Raw genomic sequence first — 19,855 nt, forward strand, 5'->3', positions numbered from 1 at the left:
TTTAGGTATAAGTTCCCAGACTTGGTTTCTTTCAAATTGGGCTAGCTCTTCCTGCATAGCAATGATCCAGTCTGGATCAGGTAGGGCTTCTTCTATAGTCTTAGGCTCAATCTTAGATGATCCTGTCTGAACGCTGAGTCGACGGACGCTGGGGACGTGGCGCTCTCCTCTATCTCTGACCGGCTGCACCGATCTCCGGCGAACCTGCACAGAAGTCGGGCCGGGGAGGGGTCCCCGGCGACAACCCTCCGACGCTCAAGTCAGGCAAGAGGACAGCGAAGAAGTGGCTCTGAATATGCGAGACTGCGTACCTCCGGTGAAGGGTGAGGCCCTTTATATAGGGCTGGAAAGGGACTCACGTACCCAGATCGAGGTGAACACGTGTCCTGTGCCATACCTCAGCATGAGTTTGTCAGAGGAGCTTGCCTGACCCCTTACTGCTACAGTCCGAGCACGTCTCTGATGGGACAGCGAACCTCTGTCCTAAGATTCTGCGTATCACCCGCTGTCAGAAGATGTTTCTGTCCTTGTCTTTTCTTACTCCATGCCGAGCGTCCGACCGGTCGGCGATTTCCTCACATCCGGCCGGTCGTATGTGCTGGTCCGCTCAGGAGATTCCTGGTCGTGTGCTCTGGACTGTTCGCAGTGTTGCTACTTTATTCCTTCGGCCGAGCGGGCTATCCGCTCGGCCATACGATCCTGTTCAACATGAGCGTCGGGACCCCGACTTCCCGCCGGGGTGTCTTTGCTTCCGCCCGGAACCTTCAGCCGATCGCCACCATTTTTATCCGCTCGGCCAAGCTTCTGGTTGGCCTTTTACCTTTCAACCTCCATGTGGTGTTGACTCTGCTAAAGGGGGTCCCCCATTCTTACTGCCAGATCACTTGGAGAGCGCCACGTCCCCAGCGTCCGTCGACTCAGCGACTCGGACAGGATCAATTTGGCGCCGTCTGTGGGAACGCTCCTGCATCCGATCGGAAGAGATGGACAAAGCTGGATGACCTCATACCGTGAGGCTCTTCCCAGGAGAAACTCGACACTCTAATAGAGGCAAGAGCAGCTAAGCTCGTAGAGCAATAAAAAGGGAAGGCTCAAGCTGAGCGGATGGCACAGCAGACGATGTCTGCTTCAGATAGCCGAGCGGTCCAGGAGGACCGACCGGAGTAGCTTTTGAAATGGGGGGTAAAACAAGGGTCCGACCGGCACTCAAGTGGGAGCAACTCCTGCCCCGATACCGGTCCGACGAAGGGGTCTTCATCCGACGAGGCACCTGTCCATGAGTTTCGACGAGTATATTGTATGCTCCTCACTCCACGGGTATTCGGGAGTCGAGAAATTGGGTCAGATCCCCTGCTGGTCGGCAGGTCAGTTCTTCAATTATCTCTGTTGCTCATAAAATATTTATAGTTTCGCGAGCGAGAACTCCCGTGCCGCTCGGCCGGGAGTATATTAGTCGAGCCAAGGGCTCGATGAGAAGACCCCGGGCCGGTCGGCCGGGCGTATAACATCCGACCAAATGCTCGATGGTGAAAACCCCGTGCCACTCGGCCGGGAGTACATCAACCGAGCCAAGGGCTCGATGAGAAGACCCCGGGCCGGTCGGCCGGGCGTATAGCATCCGACCAAATGCTCGATGGTGAAAACCCCGTGTCACTCGGCCGGGAGTATATTGACCGAGCCAAAGGCTCGATGAGAAGACCCCGGGCCGGTCGGCCGGGCGTATAGCATCCGAGCAAATGCTCGATGGTGAAAACCCCGTGCCACTCGGCTGGGAGTATATTGACCGAGCCAAAGGCTCGATGAGAACACCCCGTGCCGTTCGGCCGGAAGTATATTAACCGAGCCAAAGGCTCGATGAGAAGATCCCGTGCCGTTCGGCCAGGCGTATATTAACCGAGCCAAAGGCTCGATGGGAAGACCCCGTGCCGATAGGCCGGACGGGGAGTATATTAACCGAGCCCCGAGCTCGATGAGAACCCCCGTGCCGCTCGGCCGGAGGTATAGTATCCGAGCTAAAGGCTCGATGGTGAAGACCCCGTGCCACTCGGCCGGAGGTATAGTATCCGAGCCAGAGGCTCGATGGTGAAGACCCCGTGCCGCTCGGCCGAAAGTGTAGTATCTGAGCCAAAGGCTCGATAGTGAAGATCCCGTGCTGGTTGGCCGGGTATTAGCCGAGCCAAAGGCTCGATGACGAAGACCCCGTGCCGCTCGGCCGGGGAGTATATCAACCGAGCCAAATGCTTGATGGCGAAGACCCCGTGGCGCTTGGCCAGGGTGTATATCAACCGAGCCAAAGGCTCGATGGCGAAGACCCCGTGCCGCTCGGTCGGGGCGGGTATCAACCGAGCCAAAGGCTCGATGGCGAAGACCCCGTGCCGCTCGGCCGGGGCGGATATCAACCGAGCCAAAGGCTCAATGGCGAAGACCCCGTACCGCTCGGCCGGGGTGTATATTAACCGAGCCAAAGGCTCGATGGGAAGACCCCGTGCCGCTCGGCCGGGGTGTACATCAACCGAGCCAAAGGCTCGATGGGAAGACCCCGTGCTGCTCGGCCGGGGTGTATATTAACCGAGCAAAAGGCTCGATGGGAAGACCCTGTGCCGCTCGGCCGGGGTGTACATCAACCGAGCCAAAGGCTCGATGGGAAGACCCCGTGCCGCTCGACCGGGGCGTATATTAACCGAGCCAGAGGCTAGATGGGAAGACCCCGTGCCGCTCGGCCGGGGAGTATATTCACCGAGCCAAAGGTTCGAAGATGAAGACCCCTCGTGCCGCTCTGTCGGGGAGTAAATTAACTTAGTCCAGAGCTCGATGACGAAGGCCACATGCCGTCCGGCCGGAGGTATGGTATCCGAGCCGCACGCTCGATATCGAAGGCCCCGGACCGTTCGGCCGGAGGTATATTGTACGAGCCGCACGCTCAATACCGAAGGTCCCATACCATTCGGACGGAGGTATATTAGCCGAGCTAAAGGCTCGAGGATCGAAGGCCCCGGACCGTTCGGCCAGAGGTATATTGTACGAGCCGCACGCTCGATACCGAAGGCCCCGTACCATTCGGACGGAGGTATATTAGCCAAGCCAAAGGCTCGAGGATCGAAGGCCCCGGACCGTTCGGCCGGAGGTATATTGTACAAGCCGCACGCTCAATATCGAAGGCCCCGGACCGCTCGGCCGGAGGTATATTGTACGAGCCACACGCTCGATAACGAAGGCCTCGTGCCGTTCGGCCGGAGGTATATTGTACGAGCCGCACGCTCGATGACGAAGGCCCTGTGCCGTCCGGCCAGAGGTATGGTATCCGAGCCGCACGCTCGATATTGAAGGCCCCGGACCGTTCGGCCGGAGGTATATTGAACGAGCCGCACGCTCGATATCGAAGGCCCCGGACCGCTCGGCCGGAGGTATATTGTACGAGCCGCACGCTCAATAACGAAGGCCCCATGCCGTTCGGCCGGAGGTATATTGTACGAGCCGCACGCTCGATGACGAAGGCCCCGTGCCGTCCGGCCGGAGGTATGGTATCCGAGCCGCACGCTCGATATCGAAGGCCCCGGACCGTTCGGCCGGAGGTATATTGAACGAGCCGCACGCTCGATATCGAAGTTCCCGGACCGTTCGGCCGGAGGTATATTGTACGAGTCGCACGTTCGATGACGAAGGCCCCGTGCCGTTCGGCCGGAGGTATAGTATCGGAGCCATAGGCTCGATGACGAAGGCCCTTGCCGTCCGGCCGGAGGTATGGTATCCGAGCCGCACGCTCGATATCGAAGGCCCCGGACCGTTCGGCCGGAGGTATATTGTACGAGTCGCATACTCGATATCGAAGGCCCCGGACCGTTCGGCCTGAAGTATATTGGTCATGCCGCACGCTCGAGGATCGAAGGCCCCGGACCGTTCGGCCGGAGGTATATTGTTCGAGCCGCACGCTCTATACTGTTGGTGCAACCTTAGGTCAAGGTTGACCTAGTTGACCAGACTCGAGTTGACTTGACTCGAGTTATGTTTTGATGTTTGACGAGTTATGATGATGTTTGACGTGAACAGAAAAGTTGTATCTTAATGTTTGATAAGGATACAAGCTTGGGAGATTGTGGGTGCAACTCGTGGTCAAGGTTGACCTGGTTGACCCGAGGTGAGGTGACCTGACTCGGAAAAGTCCAAGCAGGGAGCTTGGCACGGGAAAAGTCCAAGCAGGGAGCTTGGCATGGGAAAAGTCCAAGCAGGGAGCTTGGCACGGGAAAAGTCCAAGTATGGAGACTTGGCACGGAGAAGTCCTAGTATGGGAACTTGACATGGGAAGACGGAGAGGGCTCGGTAGCTCATTCTCCGGACAATGGTCAGAGAGGGCTAGGGAGCTCGTTCTCTGGACCGGATGGAAGTCGGAGAGGGCTCGGTAGCTCGTTCTCCGGACTGTGGTCAGAGAGGGCTCGGTAGCTCGTTCTCTGGACCGGATGTGGAAAGTCCTGGTGAGTGGAGCCAGACAGTTTGGAAGTCCTGGTGAGTGAAGCCAGGCAGATTGGAAATCCTGGTGAGTGAAGCCAGGTAAAAACCCTAGTAAGTGAAGCTAGGTGAAAGTCCTGGTGAGTGAAGCCGGGCAAGGGAAAATCCAGATGGATCAAGGGTGATCGGACATCTGGTGTTGGGAAGTCCAAGTAGATCAAGGGAGTGATCGGATACTTGGCACGAAGAGGAAAGCCCAAGTGGGTCAAAGGGATTGACCGAACACTTGGTGGAGAATTCTAGCAGGTCAAGGGAGTGACCAGATGCTAGGAATGATGAACCAACAGGTCAAGGTTGACCGGATGTTGGTGTAGAAGCCTGAGGTTTAGGGCTGGGGAGTTTGGATCGATCTGGGGACCGATCCAGTGATACACTGGATAGCCTGATCGGTCACCAGACCGATCAGTAACCATCCAGTAGCCTACTGTAGGTTATCTGATCGGTCTGGCGATCGAGACAACGATCGAGGCGCGAAAGTTCGGGAGAAAGCTGATCGGTCTACGGACCGATCAGGAGGTTCCCTGATCGGTCCATGGACCGATCAGAGACGGAACAGAAGCGAAGGCTAGGGAATGGATCGGTCTGTGGACCGATCCACATGGAGCCTGATCGGTCCACAGACCGATCCAGGCACTAGCCATTGCGACGCAACGGCTAGATTTCTTCTGTGTTTCTTCGCTTTCTTCGCAGGTTATAAAAGGAGGGCTGCTGCTGCGAGCCTCCTTCCTAAGTTCTTCTTCTTCTTCCTTGGATTGAAGCTTCTGCTTCTGTGCTCTGAGGTTCTGAGCTTTGTTGAGCTCGCTTCCGAAGCTTCGCGTGAGCTTCCAGTCGTCGATCAGCTGCTGCAGTTGGGTTGTGAAGTTGCTGCTTCATCGCCTCCGGTCGACAGAGAAGGCAAGCGAGTGTTGCATTCATATTGTTGTTTGTATTTGCTTCTTGCTTTCCTTGTACTCCTTTCTTGTTGTTACAAGTATTGTGGCGAGGTTTCTCCACCCACAAGGAGCATTTATTAGCCGGTTCTCCGGGGACTCATCCACCGACGGATTGATAGGCTTCGTCCACCTTACGGACACGCCGAGGAGTAGGAGTTTATCTCTGAACCTCGTTACATCGGTTTGTTTGAGGTTCGTCTTCTTTCCCTTTCGTTTCTGTGTTTATTTTCCGCTGCGCTAACACGTTTTGTAGAAAGAAACGACGATTTGGGGTCGGCTATTCACACCCCCCTCTCTAGCCTCCGTACGAAGGATCCTAACAAGTGGTATCAGAGCAAGGTTGCTCTTCGTCGGATTAACACCCGGAGGAGCACAAGCTAGAGAATGGATCGACTCGGAGAAGACATCACGTTTCCACCCTTCTACGAGTGCTGCGACTTCGCGTATTGGAAGGTAAGAATGAGGTATTTTCTTATGACTAACCTTGAAAATTGGAGTTGTGTTCAATTAGGTTTCAAGCCTCCGATGGACAAGAAAGGAGAAACCCTAGAGAACAAGGAGTGGACCAAGGATCAAATCCACCAATCAACCATCAATGATGAGGTAACGAAAATCATTGAATTTTCTTTACCTAATGATATTTTGTGTAAGATAGGAGGATACAATAATGCCAAGGAGTTGTGGAACAACTTGGCCAAACTCCATGAGGAGAGCCCCACTTCAAGCCGTGAAGAGGAGCCTAGTGAGCCAAGTAGCTCACATCGTGGAGGTGAGGAATTAGAAGTTGAGGGCTACTCAACATCTAAAGAAGAAGAGGAGGTGAGTTCTTCTTCAAGATCGGAGCACGAAGAAGAAGCTTCTACCTCCGGGAGGGATGAAGAAGAGAGCATCCATCCATCCTCAACCCTAGGTAACTCAAACACTTTAAGTTCAAGTAAATTGCATATAATGTGTTTTGAGTGTAGGGAATTTGGACATTACAAGAGTAAATGTCCAAAGAAGATTAAGAAGACTCCACCGGCGCCAAAGATCAAGGAAGTCGGAGTCCCAAAACGCAAGGGCAAGGAGCACGTGGTGTGCTTCCAATGCAAGCAACGGGGACACTATAGGAGTCAATGTCCAAGGGGGAGGCAATCTCACAAGGACAAAAGACCAAGCACGTGTAAAGGGGGAGCGAAGGCAAACCCTAAGGTATCCTCTAAGGTTCATTCTTGCACTTCTAATAAGATACATGCTAGTAGTCTTATTGCAATTGTCAAGAATGATAAGCATGATAATCATAGAAATCAACATGTGTGCTTAGGTGCTAAACATCTTAGCCTAGATAAGAACAATACTAGGAAGGCCAACCCTAGGATTAACTCATCTAAGGCTAAGGAGAACCTAGGTAGAAACCCCAAGACAACTAGACATATGCCTAGAAACACCTCAAGAAAGAATGATAAATTAAAACTTGAGGTTTTAGAGAAAGAAAATCAAGTCTTGAGGTCAAGACTTAACACTCTAGAAAAGACCCTAAAGAATTTAGAGAAGTCAACTCTAGGGTCTAAGGGTCAAATCTCAAAGCCCAAGGACAAGAAAGGTTTGGGTCACAAACCTAAGTCCCAAATGGTCAAGCCCACCTATCATAATGTTCCATTCGATTATGGAACAAAACCTAGGGCTAGGAAGAACAACACCAAGGTCACAAGGGGAGTCACCCTTAGAGTTGATCTTGATGAGTCACAAATGATCAAGGCTTTAAAGCCTAAGAGGGTCATTAGGAGGGTTACTAGGGAAGTCATCCCTAGTGAATATTTAGTGAACCCAATGAGCTCAAATAGGTATTGGGTTCCTAGGAGCGTGATTTCATCACGCTAGATGAGTTAGGGTGTGCCAACCTTACTTGAATAGGTAGTTAACCTAATCATGGCAAAAGGTGGCACTTTAGGAAGTTTCAAAGTGCAATCAAGCCTTGAAAATGAAACTGAAAAATATTCCTAAGGTGATTAGGATGTGCCAATCATATTTGAGGAGTTGTCTAGAGTCAAATTAATTGGCACATAGTGATCTAAACATCCTTGATATATGATCTTAGATCTATTACACTTAGGAATATAGAACTTATGGCAAGATGATCAAAATTATCAAAAATGACAACTAAGGCTAGTTTTAGGTATTTTCTATACCTTTATGTGCTATTTGCCATATATTGTTTGCCATATACCATGTCATGACATCATATTTATTTTATGATCATTTAAAATGTCATGACAATGCTTAGGTTAGTTTAAATGTCATGCTTTATTTAAGTTTCACACTTTATGCCATGACATCATGACATTGGCACATGTTTTTTACTTATGAAATCATTATATGCCATGTCATCATCTTGTGCATTAATGATCAATGAAATTGATTTAAGGACTAAGACACAATTTGATATGGAGATCAAATTGATGTTTAGAAAATGCATGAGAATCTAGCCTAAGATAACCTAAATTCATATCTCACATCAAAATTGACTTGGATGTGTTTGATACACCTTAGATGTGTGTGAGATATTAGGATCATGAGTTAGGATCAAGGTGCATAGTTCTTGTACCTAGATGAGACTAATTCAAGAAGGAGGATCATAGGGAAAGCTTATGTACAAGTCATGTACATTTAGCCCTAAGATTGTGGTCCTAAATTAAAGGGTTAAAAATCATTTCAAAATTGATTTGAAAAACCTTGATGAAGTCATTCTAGTGATAGCATTCATCATTGAACAAGATGATACAAAGATGAGCTAAACTTTGAACTATTTCAAAAAATTTTGAACTTTGTATCAAGATTTGAAAATGGAAGTTATTTTCATCTAAAATTATTTTTCCATGATAGTATATGGTATGAGGAATGTATCCTCAAAATTTTACGATTTTTGGAATTTTCTGTAATTTTCTGTGAGTTTCTGAATTTCTCCCGGGGAGAAAAATCAGAAAATCTCTGATTTCAGAGGCTGGATCGGTCACCGGACCGATCCAGAGAAGTCCTGATCGGTCTGGTGACCGATCAGTGACGATCCAGAAAGCGAGGATCGATTTGGGAATCGATCCAAGGGGTTCCTGATCTGTCTGGGGACCGATCAGTGCGTGCCGAATTTACTGGATGTCTGAAATTTCAGTTTTTGGGAGTTGAGTTTCGGATCTCTAAAGGATTGAAACTCTCCAAGACATTGTTGGTGCAATAGTCAAGGGGGAGTTGGCCTTTAGGGGGAATTTTACCTATTAGTCAAGGGGGAGTTTTTACTTCTTAAGACTTTTGAGGATTAGTGATAAGGAATTGTCACTAAGTTGAGTGTTGAGTTTAGTATCAAGGGGGAAATTAAGGGTTTCAATGAAAGGTATGAGACTTTCATTGGGAAGAAACTCTTGACCTTGATTCCCTCTTTTTGATGTGTGTCAAAAAGGGGGAGAGATGTCCCAAGGGGGAGAATGGGAGAATGTTTTGGAAAACCTAAGTTAGGTTATCAGGTTAACCTAACTTGTTTATGGGTTTTGTCAAACATCAAAAAGGGGGAGATTGTTGGTGCAACCTTAGGTCAAGGTTGACCTAGTTGACCAGACTCGAGTTGACTTGACTCGAGTTATGTTTTGATGTTTGACGAGTTATGACGATGTTTGACGTGAACAGAAAAGTTGTATCTTGATGTTTGACAAGGATACAAGCTTGGGAGATTGTGGGTGCAACTCGTGGTCAAGGTTGACCTGGTTGACCCGAGGTGAGGTGACCTGACTCGGAAAAGTCCAAGCAGGGAGCTTGGCACGGGAAAAGTCCAAGCAGGGAGCTTGGCATGGGAAAAGTCCAAGCAGGGAGCTTGGCACGGGAAAAGTCCAAGTATGGAGACTTGGCACGGAAAAGTCCAAGTATGGAGACTTGGCACGGAGAAGTCCAAGTATGGGAACTTGACATGGGAAGACGGAGAGGGCTCGGTAGCTCGTTCTCCGGACAATGGTCAGAGAGGGCTAGGGAGCTCGTTCTCTGGATCGGATGGAAGTCGGAGAGGGCTCGGTAGCTCGTTCTCCGGACTGTGGTCAGAGAGGGCTCGGTAGCTCGTTCTCTGGACTGGATGTGGAAAGTCCTGGTGAGTGGAGCCAGACAGTTTGGAAGTCCTGGTGAGTGAAGCCAGGCAGATTGGAAATCCTGGTGAGTGAAGCCAGGTAAAAACCCTAGTAAGTGAAGCTAGGTGAAAGTCCTGGTGAGTGAAGCCGGGCAAGGGAAAATCCAGATGGATCAAGGGTGATCGGACATCTGGTGTTGGGAAGTCCAAGTAGATCAAGGGAGTGATCGGATACTTGGCACGAAGAGGAAAGCCCAAGTGGGTCAAAGGGATTGACCGAACACTTGGTGGAGAATTCTAGCAGGTCAAGGGAGTGACCAGATGCTAGGAATGATGAACCAACAGGTCAAGGTTGACCGGATGTTGGTGTAGAAGCCTGAGGTTTAGGGCTGGGGAGTTTGGATCGGTCTGGGGACCGATCCAGTGATACACTGGATAGCCTGATCGGTCACCAGACCGATCAGTAACCATCCAGTAGCCTACTGTAGGTTATCTGATCGGTCTGGAGACCGATCAGACAACGATCAGAGGCGCAAAGAAGTTCGGGAGAAGAGAAGCCTGATCGGTCTACGGACCGATCAGGAGGTTCCCTGATCGGTCTGTGGACCGATCGGGAGGTTCTCTAATCGGTCCATGGGCCGATCAGAGACGGAACAGAAGCGAAGGCTAGGGAATGGATCGGTCTGTGGACCGATCCACATGGAGCCTGATCGATCCACTGACCGATCCAGGCACTAGCCGTTGCGACGCAACGGCTAGATTTCTTCTGTGTTTCTTCGCTTTCTTCGCAGGTTATAAAAGGAGGGCTGCTGCTGCGAGCCTCCTTCCTAAGTTCTTCTTCTTCTTTCTTGGATTGAAGCTTCTGCTTCTGTGCTCTGAGGTTCTGAGCTTTGTTGAGCTCGCTTCCGAAGCTTCGCGTGAGCTTCCAGTCGTCGATCAGCTGCTGCAGTTGGGTTGTGAAGTTGCTGCTTCATCGCCTCCGGTCGACAGAGAAGGCAAGCGAGTGTTGCATTCATATTGTTGTTTGTATTTGCTTCTTGCTTTCCTTGTACTCCTTTCTTGTTGTTACAAGTATTGTGGCGAGGTTTCTCCACCCACAAGGAGCATATATTAGCCGGTTCTCCGGGGACTCATCCACCGACGGATTGATAGGCTTCGTCCACCTTACGGACACGCCAAGGAGTAGGAGTTTATCTCCGAACCTCGTTACATCGGTTTGTTTGAGGTTCGTCTTCTTTCCCTTTCGTTTCTGTGTTTATTTTCCGCTGCGCTAACACGTTTTGTAGAAAGAAACGACGATTTGGGGTCGGCTATTCACACCCCCCTCTCTAGCCTCCGTACGAAGGATCCTAACAAGTGGTATCAGTTTTTGGGAGTTGAGTTTCGGATCTCTAAAGAATTGACACTCTCCAAGACATGGTTGGTGCAATGGTCAAGGGGGAGTTGGCCTTTAGGGGGAGTTTTACCTATTAGTCAAGGGGGAGTTTTTACTCCTTAAGACTTTTGAGGATTAGTGATAAGGAATTGTCACTAAGTTGAGTGTTGAGTTTAGTATCAAGGGGGAAATTAAGGGTTTCAATGAAAGGTATGGGACTTTCATTGGGAAGAAACTCTTGACCTTGATTCCCTCTTTTTGATGTGTGTCAAAAATGGGGAGAGATGTCCCAAGGGGGAGAATGGGAGAATGTTTTGGAAAACCTAAGTTAGGTTATCAGGTTAACCTAACTTGTTTATGGGTTTTGTCAAACATAAAAAAGGGGGAGATTGTTGGTGCAACCTTAGGTCAAGGTTGACCTAGTTGACCAGACTCGAGTTGACTTGACTCGAGTTATATTTTGATGTTTGACGAGTTATGACGATGTTTGACGTGAACAGAAAAGTTGTATCTTGATGTTTGAAAAGGATACAAGCTTGGGAGATTGTGGGTGCAACTCGTGGTCAAGGTTGACCTGGTTGACCCGAGGTGAGGTGACCTGACTCGGAAAAGTCCAAGCAGGGAGCTTGGCACGGGAAAAGTCCAAGCAGGGAGCTTGGCATGGGAAAAGTCCAAGCAGGGAGCTTGGCACGGGAAAATTCCAAGTATGGAAACCTGGCACGGAGAAGTCCAAGTATGGGAACTTGACATGGGAAGACGGAGAGGGCTCGGTAGCTCGTTCTCCGGACAATGGTCAGAGAGGGCTAGGGAGCTCGTTCTCTGGACCGGATGGAAGTCGGAGAGGGCTCGGTAGCTCGTTCTCCGGACTGTGGTCAGAGAGGGCTCGGTAGCTCGTTCTCTGGACCGGATGTGGAAAGTCCTGGTGAGTGGAGCCAGACAGTTTGGAAGTCCTGGTGAGTGAAGCCAGGCAGATTGAAAATCCTGGTGAGTGAAGCCAGGTAAAAACCCTAGTAAGTGAAGCTAGGTGAAAGTCCTGGTGAGTGAAGCCGGGCAAGGGAAAATCCAGATGGATCAAGGGTGATCGGACATCTGGTGTTGGGAAGTCCAAGTAGATCAAGGGAGTGATCGGATACTTGGCACGAAGAGGAAAGCCCAAGTGGGTCAAAGGGATTGACCGAACACTTGGTGGAGAATTCTAGCAGGTCAAGGGAGTGACCAGATGCTAGGAATGATGAACCAACAGGTCAAGGTTGACCGGATGTTGGTGTAGAAGCCTGAGGTTTAGGGCTGGGGAGTTTGGATCGATGCAGGGACCGATCGGTGATCTAACTGGATAGCACGATCGGTCACGGACCGATCGGTAACCATCCGGTAGCCTCATGGGTTATCGATCGGTGCAGGCCGATCGGACAACGATCGAGGCGAAAGAGTTCGGGAGAAGAAAGCTGATCGGTCTACGGACCGATCGAGGCCCGATCGGTCCATGGACCGATCGAAGACCGGAACAGAAGCGAAGGCTAGGGAATGGATCGATGCGTGGACCGATCCACATAAACTGATCGGTCCAGACCGATCTAGGCACTAACGACGCAACGGCTAGATTTCTTCGTGTTTCTTCGCTTTCTTCGCGGGTTATAAAAGGAGGGCTGCTGCGAGCCTCCTTCCTAAGTTCTTCTTCTTCTTTCTTGGATTGAAGCTTCTGCTTCTGTGCTCTGAGCTTTGTTGAGCTCGCTTCCGAAGCTTCGCGTGAGCTTCCAGTCGTCGATCAGCTGCTGCAGTTGGGTTATGAAGTTGCTGCTTCATCGCCTCCGGTCGACAGAGAAGGCAAGCGAGTGTTGCATTCATATTGTTGTTTGTATTTGCTTCTTGCTTTCCTTGTACTCCTTTCTTGTTGTTACAAGTATTGTGGCGAGGTTTCTCCACCCACAAGGAGCATTTATTAGCCGGTTCTCCGGGGACTCATCCACCGACGGATTGATAGGCTTCGTCCACCTTACGGACACGCCGAGGAGTAGGAGTTTATCTCCGAACCTCGTTACATCGGTTTGTTTGAGGTTCGTCTTCTTTCCCTTTCATTTCTGTGTTTATTTTCCGCTGCGCTAACACGTTTTGTAGAAAGAAACGACGATTTGGGATCGGCTATTCACACCCCCCCTCTCTAGCCTCCGTACGAAGGATCCTAACAGATACCGAAGGCCCCGTACCGTTCGGACGGGGGTAGATTATCCGAGATGAAAGGAACGGAGTGGTGTAATAATATGCTCTGTATATTTTCTGTTCGCCTGTATCCTTTTAATGCAGGAAGCAAAATGACAACGTATTTGGCAATCTTCGCTGAACGGCAGTGTCAAAATTAGCCTTAAAGGCCATCGAGCTCCGACGTTAAATATCGAGAGACAAGCCGGCGTCTATAAACCCTCCGAGCGGAAGACCGTTGAGCTCCGACGTTAAATATCGAGAGACGAGCCGGCGTCTATAAACCCTCCGAGCGGAAGACCGTCGAGCTCTGACGTTAAATATCGAGAGACGAGCCGGCGTCTATAAACCCTCCGAGCGGAAGACCGTCGAGCTCCGACGTTAAATATCGAGAGACGAGTCGGCGTCTATAAACCCTCCGAGCGGAAGACCGTCGAGCTCCGACGTTAAATATCGAGAGACGAGCCGGCGTCTATAAACCCTCCGAGCGGAAGACCGTCGAGCTCCGACGTTAAATATCGAGAGAGGAGCCGGCGTCTATAAACCCTCCGAGCGGAAGACCGTCGAGCTCCGACGTTAAATATCGAGAGACGAGCCGGCGTCTATAAACCCTCCGAGCGGAAGACCGTCGAGCTCCGACGTTAAATATCGAGAGACGAGCCGGCGTCTATAAACCCCCCGAGCGGAAGACCGTTGAGCTCCGACGTTAAATATCGAGAGACGGACCGACGTCTATAAACCCCCCGGTCAGAAGAATAAGGCCGACGTACAACCGATCGACTCGCTTATCAAAAATACTTCGACAAAAATCCCCTTTCGAGCACAAGAAAGGAGGGACGATGGCGTTGACTGAGGCCGTAGTTACCGCCTCATTTGCCGAGCGGATAATGATTTCTCGGAAGAGCCACTCGACGAAACAATCGTCCAGTCAGTCGGACTAATCGCCTCCTTCGACTAGACTTGAAGGGGAGGCAAGTGATCCGGCAGTAAGAATGGGGACCCCCCTTTAGTAGAGTCAACGCCACGTGGAGGTTGAAAGGTAAAAGGCCAACCAGAAGCTTGGCCGAGCGGATAAAAATGGTGGCGATCGGCTGAAGGTTCCGGGCGGAAGCATCCGTCCCATCGAAGGTAACGCCGTCGCCGTACGCTGACAGCAGCGGAGATGCCATGTGGCGCCACGACAAGGGGCGCATTTAATGAGCGCCATTACGGCACGCAGCACGCGTGCTCGATCTTAATGGAGAGGATTTGCACGAATCCCGAGGAGATCCGAAAGGCGTTAGCGTTGACCGTCAACACGGCAGTAAAGCCAGCGCTTGGAAGGAGCTGAGCGGCCGAGGGAGGAGCATTCCAGAGTGGCAGGGCGATGTCATTCATGCCGAACGGCAGTCCAGTCAGTCGGACTTGGTGCCTCCTTCGACTAGACTTGAAGGGGATGCATGTGATCCGGTGATAAGGACGGGGGACCCTCGTTGGCGGGAGGTCAACGGCACGTGGAGGTCAAAGGTCAAGAGATGCAACCCTGAGACACAACTGACCGGACGAAGCGGGCCGACCGACCTGACATTGCTGGCCAACCGATCGGACGAAGCAGGCCGTCCTTACATGAATCCCCCGAGCCGAATGAAAGATAACCCGACTAGGGGTCGGGTTTCCGATGCTCAAGGGAAAGAGGTTTCAGTGCCGAGCGATTATCCGTTCGGCCACGGCACAAGGCAGCAAAGACAGGCATGAGCAATCTCATCCGAGCATACGACCGGGCAGAAGGGATGGGCCCGCCGAGCGGCCGAACCGCTCGGCCCTGGAACAGACAGGAGGCGCAAGAGGACAAAGGAGACAGGGGATAACATCATCCTCGAGACACCTGCCGCCGACAGATAGCATGGTTGGCGGCCGAGCCGTACACAAGATCGTACGGTGGAAGCTTCACCGTCACATCCGGGATATGCTCGGACGATTGCGGAATGGTGTCAGGGTGCTTTTCTGACAAAGGCGTGTTAAGGTATGTTTGGGGAAGCGTGCACGCATCGAGAAGCGTGCCCGCGCTCCCCCGGGGTCCTATATAAGGACCCCAAAGCTTCGTCGGAGGTATGCATACACATCTCTAGCTACAGTTACGCTGCCATTTTCATTCTCTCATTGCCTGACTTGAGCGTCGGAGGGTCGTCGCCGGGAAACCCCTCCCGGCTCGGTTTCTTTGCAGGTTCGCCGGAGCTCCACACCAACAGTCGGAGATAGCGGAGCGTGCCACGTCCCCAGCATCCGTCGACTCAGCGCTCGGACAGGATCAGGGATGCATAGGACCTAAGGTATTGTTCTGCTTTGGTTGACACGTACACACGAGTTCGGATTGACTAAACACGTGAACAATGTCCATTATTCTGATTCTCTTGTGGTGCTGATTTCCATTGGCTCGAGATAACATCCCCTATTTGTCTGATGGGGACATGGATCACGAGTGCAAGTGTAAGATTCAAGAGGTCGCCTGCATATCATTGCTTTTGAAACACAAGTATAATATGGAGGATGTGGTATGCAAGGGGAGCACATAGTTGTCAAGGTTTATGCAATGTCTATTGAGTGTGTGCATGCAATGCTAAACCCAGGCATGCCTTTATGTGTAGCCTTGACTCGCCTATAGGATGATAAATCCTATTGGCATCAAATTTCCACATTTTTGCATCGCATTGGCATGCTAAAAAAGGATAAAAAAGTTAGCTTTAATTAATCATTAATTGAAACTTCAATTGAGATTAAATTTGATCTATTGTTTCATCTCCATTTATCGCCCATTTTTAAGGATTTGGTCTCATGAGAATTAAAACTTAACGCATACTCGAGTCAGTATTCATGTCTATGGACCACACTTTGTGTTCAACCTAATGCTTTTGTCCGATCAAATTGGAACAACCTTTATCACTCGAATAACCATGGCATTAATTTTTCATTCACAAGAAAAATTGATTTACAATAGTGTACTCCCAAAATAGTCGGTCCATGTCCTTATTTGAAGAATAGGCGTGAGTAAGCAAATGGAATAAAGCAGCTCGATAAGAACCTAGACCTAGAGCTAACATAATATAACCCAATTGAGACATTGTAGAATAAGCTAAACTTCTTTTTATATCTGTTTGAGCAAGAGCCAAGGTAGCTCCTAATAGTACTGTTATTACACCTATTAAAGAAATAATATTCATTATGTAAGGTATGGATATGAAAAGAGGAAGAAGTCGAGCTACAAGAAAAATTCCCAAGTTATTTCTCAATCACTCAACCATCAGATGACGTCATCTTTCATCGCTAAGTCTTTACTTATATGGATTTTTGGTCTATTTGGTTCACAAAAATAATCTACTATTCACCCAAATGTGCAGAAGGAAGCTGTTTTTCACAGATTGAAACATATTTTCTAGGATTGGCTGGTTTTGTCCCAACCCAAACTTCTCTTAGTGCTAAGCTTGAAGCATCGAGATCTACCTTATATATTGACAAGGATCTATATAAATGAAGTGTATAATTTGTTTGCTACCTTGTTATTTACATCCTATATTGCTGCAGTTTTGTTATCAGTATGGATTAACTTTCAACCAGTCTGATTGTAGCTATTGTCTCCTAGTTAGTTTCTTCTCAGTTTCTTGGCACTCATGTTCTAGACTCTCTAAGTTATTTACAAAAACCTAAAGTGTCAATCCTCAACCAATTTTTGCCAGTCAAGAGAACAATAATGGGTGCACCCATTAAAAGTATAGACGCTGCTATACGCGATTACTTCTTGATTCAAAATTGACAATGAGTGAGCACGTAAAGAAGCATAGAGTATGAATAGGGCCTTACAAATTTATGGGAACGGGACAAGACAACAGACAAAACTTATGCATCCTAACCAATGTTTTCCCACAGAGAGATAGTCACCATGAAAAGCCAATGTGGCAACGCCCACTTAATTCAGATAGTTCCGAAGCCACGGCCCCATCTTGAATTTGCAAATGTCTAATGCAATAGAGTTAATTGTGTAAATGCTAGCCAAGTCAAAATAAAGGAATTTAATAGACAGCAATAGCATCGTGTAACAAGATAGAGAAGTGGCATGAAGAAGTTTGATGCCCAGAGACTCAGGATCAGGATTAGAAAACTTCACCAACACACCCATATTTGTGTTCCCGGATGCTTGAGGAAAATGTTCCATATAGATTGAACATGTGAAACCATCTTTATTATTAACAAAATACATATGCCATTTCACACTATTAACTAAGTTTCCCAGATTAAACTTTCAATGTGCCTACCATACTAATAAGTTTCCCCCCTATTGATCGGTAAGCTTGGTTTACACATTAGACCTGAATTTGATGTGTTAGAATGGACCTAATAGGCACAGGGACCATACACAAGAAACAAAAGTGTGGCCATCCTTTTGACTCCCAATACAATCCCCACAAATTCTTTCAAGTCAACCAATCATAGAAGCAATGCATAGAGAAAGATAATGAATTAGATCGAAGAAGTGAAAGAGTAATTATTATCAACAATCCGATCAAACACCTGGCCCTGTTTACTGGCTGAGATAATTGAAACTAAGAAGAAGCAAATCAATGCTCTGCCGGAGGAGATGAGTTGTCTCGATTGCGCACCTGCTTTGTTCAAAGGAGATGGTATTATCCTGTCTCTTCGACTGAAGTCCCCGCCCCCGCCGCGTACAGCCTCCTCAACCTGTCGACCACAGGGCGAAATCCCGCGCGGAGAGGCGCCACCGACGCCACTCGCAGGTGCTCCGCATTGCCCCTCCTCGACGGGTTCAGCGTCATCCGCAGCATCTCCCCTCGTAGAAGCTCGCCGGCCAGCTCCCTCGCTGAAGGTTGCGCCCCCAAGAAGGCAGCCCACTCGTCGGCGGAGCAGCCCATGAGCACCCTCGCGGCCCGGTCGAAGAACACGACCACTAAAACCTTGTCCACAGTGCCGACGGAGACGAGGATACGATACAGGCGCTTGGAACCGGGGTTAGGAGTACGGCGGCTGCAGAAGCGGCACTCGGTGTCGGAATCGAGGAGGGTTCGTTCGCAGACGGAGCAAACACGGTAGAAGAAGGAGCGAGTGTCGACGGCCACGACCGAGCAATAGGGAGGAGTCCACGGCTTATCTGCCGCCGGCGCCGATGCCATGGGAGCTTCGTGCCTAGTGCCTGTCCGGAAATTGTCCTTTTGTCCGATAAAAATAGCAAAATTTTTAAGTCGGCAAGAAGAAGGTCTTTTATACAAATTGTATTTTGCTGGGGGCAAAAATAGAAAGGGCGTCCAAATTAAAGAATTATTAAATGGGCATTTTATTTTAAAATAAAGTTAAAAGTGAAGGTAAGGTTGTAAATAAGTCGAGCTAAGTTTTGGGGTGTTCAAATTTGTTTGATAAGGTAACTAAGCTGAGCCAAGCCGAGCTTGAAATGAACTAAACTTTTGAAAGGAGTATTCAAACTTGACCTGGTATTTATTTATTTATTTTATTATATTATATTATTTATTTAGCATATTGAAAAGAGTTTTATTAATGAATATGGTTCATGAACGTTGTTCACGAATATTGTTCACGAACGTTGTTCACGAACGTTAACAAGCTGAATACATATGTGTTCAAGTTTGTTTGTTTAGCTTAACGAGCTATTCAAGCTTATTTGTTTAATTAATCTTATGTATATTGAACGAACATAAACAAGTTTGTTCACGAACGATTGATTCATTTACAATCCTAAGTGAAGGTGTAAGTTGTCACACCGACATCTGTATTTCAGATCTCCGATTACAATATATTAATAAGAATTTTTTCTATAAATAGGATTCATAATCATAGGATGTTAAATTTCTAGGTCACTCGTCATGAGTACTTCTCGATTTATATTAGCGGTTGACCAAAAATTTTCGTATGAGTAGACTGATCGTCTAGAATTTGATATTATCTGGTTCAACATTAAAATCATCCATCAACTCAGAGCTATGATGTAATGGCATACGCCTTCTTTACAATTTTTTATATTTAAAAATTAAATTTTAATTTTCGATCAATTAATAGATAAATTATTTTTAATAAATGGTTAAGGTAAGAATGTTATATTGATAGACTACCTATTAAAATGCTTCCTAATTTATTTTAATGACGGATAGAAAATTTTTACAGGATGGATACTCCTTAAATTAATTAGCGTTGAATGTCTAGTAGCAATTAAAAATAATAATAAAAATAAAATTATTCTCAAATATATTATTCGCTTAATATTCCTTATTTGAGCGTTGTGATGATAATATTCCTTATTCCAAAGGGTAGTGTGCCTATATGGCACAAAGGGTCAAACTAGTCAAAGTCAAACAAAGTCTTATCAAAGGGGCTGAGACAATTTTCTAGTTTAAGTGAGTTAGGGATATAATAATAGAGGGTGAAAGAGGGGTTAATGGGGGGCAATGATATGATCGTCTCTCTCAATGTAAATGTACATCTTTTGCCCCTCCTTTCCTTAATATGAAATTTATGGCTCTATCCTTACCGATTAAGACAGAGGTCCGAGTCTAAACTTTCCAAGTTATGTTAATTTAAACTGGACTAGACTTACGTCTTATACAACTCCTGACTCCGAGACCAACACTATTGAGCACCCAACTCTTGATTTTGAAACCAACACTACTCGGCACCTAACTCTCGGTGTCCAACTCCCGACTCTGGCACCAATGCAATGGCATTTAACTACCAACTCCAAGATCATTATCACTCGATGTTGCGTATAGAAGA

The 19,855-nt window shown here is 48.4% G+C and overlaps 1 protein-coding gene across 1 annotated transcript; it reads right to left on the reverse strand.

The window, feature by feature from the left end:
• Positions 1-17,742: 17,742 nt before the first annotated feature.
• Positions 17,743-18,246, reverse strand: LOC122055270. Its single transcript, XM_042616637.1, has one exon. The coding sequence runs from the start codon at positions 18,244-18,246 to the stop codon at positions 17,743-17,745; it is 504 nt and encodes a 167-aa protein (XP_042472571.1).
• Positions 18,247-19,855: the final 1,609 nt, after the last annotated feature.

This window comes from Zingiber officinale, chromosome 3B (genome assembly GCF_018446385.1).
Source record: "Zingiber officinale cultivar Zhangliang chromosome 3B, Zo_v1.1, whole genome shotgun sequence".
In the NCBI taxonomy this organism is placed as follows: Eukaryota; Viridiplantae; Streptophyta; class Magnoliopsida; order Zingiberales; family Zingiberaceae; genus Zingiber; species Zingiber officinale.

Coding starts and splice junctions, on each gene's coding strand:
- LOC122055270 (XM_042616637.1), bottom strand. CDS start 18,246: ATGGCATCGGCGCCGGCGGCAGATAAGCCGTGGACTCCTCCCTATTGC.